Genomic DNA, 3,852 nt, shown 5'->3' with positions numbered 1-3,852 from the left:
GTTCAAACACCAGATTATCATTGCTGTCATATTGTAATAAACACTCACTTCATCGTGTAGCTTTACCTGTTCTCATAATTAGTGCAAGCTGAGAGTTAATTAACCACTCGAGATAATAGAGGCCAGTTGTTCAAAAGATCAATCTGGATGAGTATAATCTGAAATATGATCAAGATTACTTTTGAACAACCGGCTCTAGATGATTTAATGAGACGATCTCAGAGAGTAAAACTGTCCTCCGTTTGTTACGTTACTCTGCAGATCCTGAATTAATAATAAACACACACAGACAGCTACTGTACAACAACATGACAAACTGAGCAGAATAACCAAAAACTACAAATAAATCAGAGCTTGTTTCTTAACATGTTATATAAGGTTCATCTTCCTCTGCTCGTGTGGTGTCTGTGTAATTATTTGTCTGATTTGTGATGGTTCTTGTTCACAGAGGCATAAAGTTGACTGCAGTTTTGCTGATCTCCAGCTTTTGATCCTCTGATGGAAGCATAAGTCACTTTATCATCACAGCGAACCTGAATCAACATCACAGTCACTGTTTTAATGCACAATTATTACAGCATGCAGTCTGAGCTCAGTTCAAGACACAGATTGAGAAGAACTGCATGTAATAAAACTGATTCAGGTCATGTTGAGAGAAGACACTGATGGAAGATCAAGAAGTGTTTGCTCACCTTCTTCTTTTTGTCTCTGTTTTTACTGTACGCAGTAACTTCAGTATAAGTCACATCATCTGTCTGCTCCTAAACATCAATGAAAATACAGCAAATCAAGCTGTTAAAGGCCCGTCCATCACTACTGTGTGAAGCAGACTCATTATTTTACACACAAGCTGAAAATGTTTCACTCAAATATGTGTAAAACCTTCAGGTTTAGTGAAAATCTATTATACAGACATGATGTTAGGATGACAGACCAATGACAGACAATTAACTGTCAAATATACACAGATATGAAATATACACACATTACTGAAGATGAATCATATTGTTCACTGTGAGGAGGATGAATGGAAATGTTGATTGTGTCATTGATTCTGTTATATGTATTTCTATCTGTGAGCTTTACAGCAGAAACAGTAGAAATATAGTAACTTGTCCTGATCTAATGTGACTAATATGAGTGTGATATTTCAGAGTCAGTCCTCTGTGCAGCTTATGGTTATTAATAACTCATAGATCAACCTACAAAACTCACCACAGAGTCATGAGTCGCTCTTCTGACACCTGAAACATAATGTGATGGGAATAGTTATGATCAAACACACATCTGTAAATGCTTAGTCAGATGTTTTGGATTGTTTTGTCCGAATATGAGAAACTCTTCAAACTCACCGGCTCTTTTTTTATGAATCAGCCAAATAATCAGAGCAAGAATGAAAAGAGCGAATGAAGCGCCGACAACAATCACAATCACTGAGAGAGAGACACATTCAGCATTACTGTGTTTAACCAAATACTGAACAATAACAAACTACCAATACAATGATAAATGACACATTTAATAGCATAATTATCCTTATTAAGAAATCTGATGATAGACCTTGTGTAGGAGCTGCTGCTGTGGTTCTTCTTGAAGTCGTCTCAGAGTTCGAGCTGCTGACTGGAATCAGTGTTGTTGAATCTGGAGCTGCAGAAGATTTACAAAACTCAGCATTATCTATCATTACATTAGCACGTTTAACAGAGACTCTTCCAGAACTGATTCATGAGAAAACTGTGTGAGGAAGACAGTGATTCTGTACCTTTAGTTTTGTGTGTGTTCGTAGTTGAGGGATTCTGAGAGTTTGTGTTGTGGACTGGAATCACTGCTGTCGTTGTTTTATCTTGAGCTGTAAACGATGAATGTTAGTTCAGATTATTCAAACTGTAGAATATTACAATCATATTTTAATTTTGATCATCACATTACATGTTACAGTTTTTGTTCCCTCATTATTCACAGCAGCTCTTTCTGGACTGTTAAACTGCAGTTCATTAGTTGAGTTTCTCTTCTGTCAGACTGAAAGAAGCTTTTGTGCCTCAGTTTGTTCTGCTTCAGTGACACTAATAGTCCTTACTGACATTATGAGGCTCTAAAACTGATCATGAGATTGTTTTCTGACCTGAACTCTTGACAGTATATGTGACTGAGCTCTGGACTCGATCTCTGTGAGTAACACTGCATCTCCACTCTCTGTTGTGATCTTCATTCAGGAGTGTTGTAGTCAGAGTGATGTTACAGTGATCTGATGCTGATATCTGATATCTGGAGTCTGATATCCTCAGTTTAACACCAGCCTGATTCACCCAGAACAGCTCAATTCCCTCAGAACGGATCCAATCATCACAAGAGTCTCCAGCAAGAAAATACAGCTGACAGAAGAGAGTCACAGAGCGGCCTGCACTGATCTCAGTCTGTGAGGATGATGAAGATGAAGAGACTGAAACACAAAATAACACACACATCACACACTCTTCAATCAACAACTTACCCTTTTTAAATTTATCATATAATCATAAACTTACGATGAAGAACATGCAGAAACACACGAGCATCAGTTCCTTGTTGTTTATTCACATATTGTCTGCAGATGTAAAACCCATAATCTTCTTCTGTGATGTTGTTGATGTTCAGAGAGCAGTCAGACCCCAGACTCAGTCTCTCATGTCTCTCTGTGTCTTTCTTCTTTATCCCTGAATTAATCAGTTCAACTGCTGCTGAATGACTGAATCTGTTATAGTTCCATGTAGTTGATTTGCAGTCATGAAGAGCATTATTACAGGACAGACGGACATTTTGACCAGAACTGATGAACACATGAGCATCATTCACTTCACTGGAACCTGAAACACAAGAACATCTGAGTGATCATCATATTATATATTAATAAATGATAACCTCTAACACAGCAGCATGAAAAGCAGAAGATTCAGATCACACAGTGTTGTTTCCTCACTTAATGTGAACAACACACTCTCCAGAAGAAGCTATTTTTCTTTATCAGAGAGCTGCTGAAATCACAAACACACTCTTGATATGAAGATAATTCAGCATCAGATGTTTGAGAGTGAAACGGTCTAGTTTTAGTTCATTCAGGAATAATCCAGTATGTTATTTACGTAACACAAGAATGAACTGATCATGTTGAAATGAACTCTTTCTCAGATTAATTAAACTAAATGTCTTGTAGAGAAAAGACAGATTTCTTTACCTGAGAGAAGTGAAGAGAGAAAGATGAGTCCCAGCAGACACAGATCACACTCATCAGCCATCTTCTCTTTCTGTCAGTCTTCCTCTTCATTATATGCTCTCGACTCTTTCTTTAAATACGATCAGCTCTTCCTGTGTTCGTTCACTTCCTCTGATCCTCTGACGGACTGAGTGTTTAAAATTGTGCTAAAGTTGCTGTTTAGTGACACGATGCCTGAGTGTAATGGAGAAGTGCTGCTATACATTTTGTGAAACGTGTCAGAACTGCGTATTGTTGACCAGATTTGGTCTGAACACAATCTATAGGCGATACTTTTGCACAAGTGCATTACTGGCAACAAACTTGGCCTCCCCTTTTTTTCACATATATCATAGTTTGTCCGGTAAACTACATATATATATAAAAAGAAAAACATCACCAGCTGCTAAATTCAAATCTCGTTCGCTGGCTGGCACAGAGCCAGAGACACACTGCGCATTATAACCAATCACATACGATTCTGTTGAGCTGATGAATGTAAGGACCAATCAGAGGCCTTCAGATGAGTCATCGCTGAAACACGCGCGCGCTGACTGAATTCTCTGACTGACATTAATTCTCTCATCAGAAACAACAAAGTGAAGATTTACGAATGTAAGTAA

At 37.9% G+C, this 3,852-nt stretch overlaps 1 protein-coding gene across 1 annotated transcript; it reads right to left on the bottom strand.

The window, feature by feature from the left end:
- Window positions 1-237: 237 nt before the first annotated feature.
- LOC131536525 (uncharacterized) lies at window positions 238-3,548 on the bottom strand. The gene is made up of 9 exons (XM_058769519.1): window positions 3,212-3,548; window positions 2,526-2,843; window positions 2,123-2,440; window positions 1,763-1,849; window positions 1,561-1,647; window positions 1,353-1,433; window positions 1,216-1,244; window positions 693-761; window positions 238-533 (listed from the first exon to the last, which is right to left on the bottom strand). Exons 1-9 carry the CDS (start codon window positions 3,270-3,272, stop codon window positions 414-416), a joined length of 1,170 nt encoding a protein of 389 aa, XP_058625502.1. The 5' UTR covers window positions 3,273-3,548; the 3' UTR covers window positions 238-413.
- Between the last annotated feature and the right edge of the window lie 304 nt (window positions 3,549-3,852).

Source organism: Onychostoma macrolepis, chromosome 03, assembly GCF_012432095.1.
Source record: "Onychostoma macrolepis isolate SWU-2019 chromosome 03, ASM1243209v1, whole genome shotgun sequence".
NCBI classification, from domain to species: domain Eukaryota; kingdom Metazoa; phylum Chordata; class Actinopteri; order Cypriniformes; family Cyprinidae; genus Onychostoma; species Onychostoma macrolepis.
The sequence above is the reverse complement of the archived record's forward strand: the minus strand, read 5'-3'. Positions and strand labels throughout refer to the sequence as shown.

Bases quoted from the DNA above. Each gene is read 5' to 3' on its own strand.
- LOC131536525 (XM_058769519.1), bottom strand. From the start codon at position 3,272: ATGGCTGATGAGTGTGATCTGTGTCTGCTGGGACTCATCTTTCTCTCT. The intron at 2,844-3,211 runs GTAAAGAAATCT...CTTGTGTTTCAG, and splicing joins TCTCTCTTCACTTCTCTCAG to GTTCCAGTGAAGTGAATGAT. The intron at 1,648-1,762 runs GTACAGAATCAC...AATCTTCTGCAG, and splicing joins GAACACACACAAAACTAAAG to CTCCAGATTCAACAACACTG.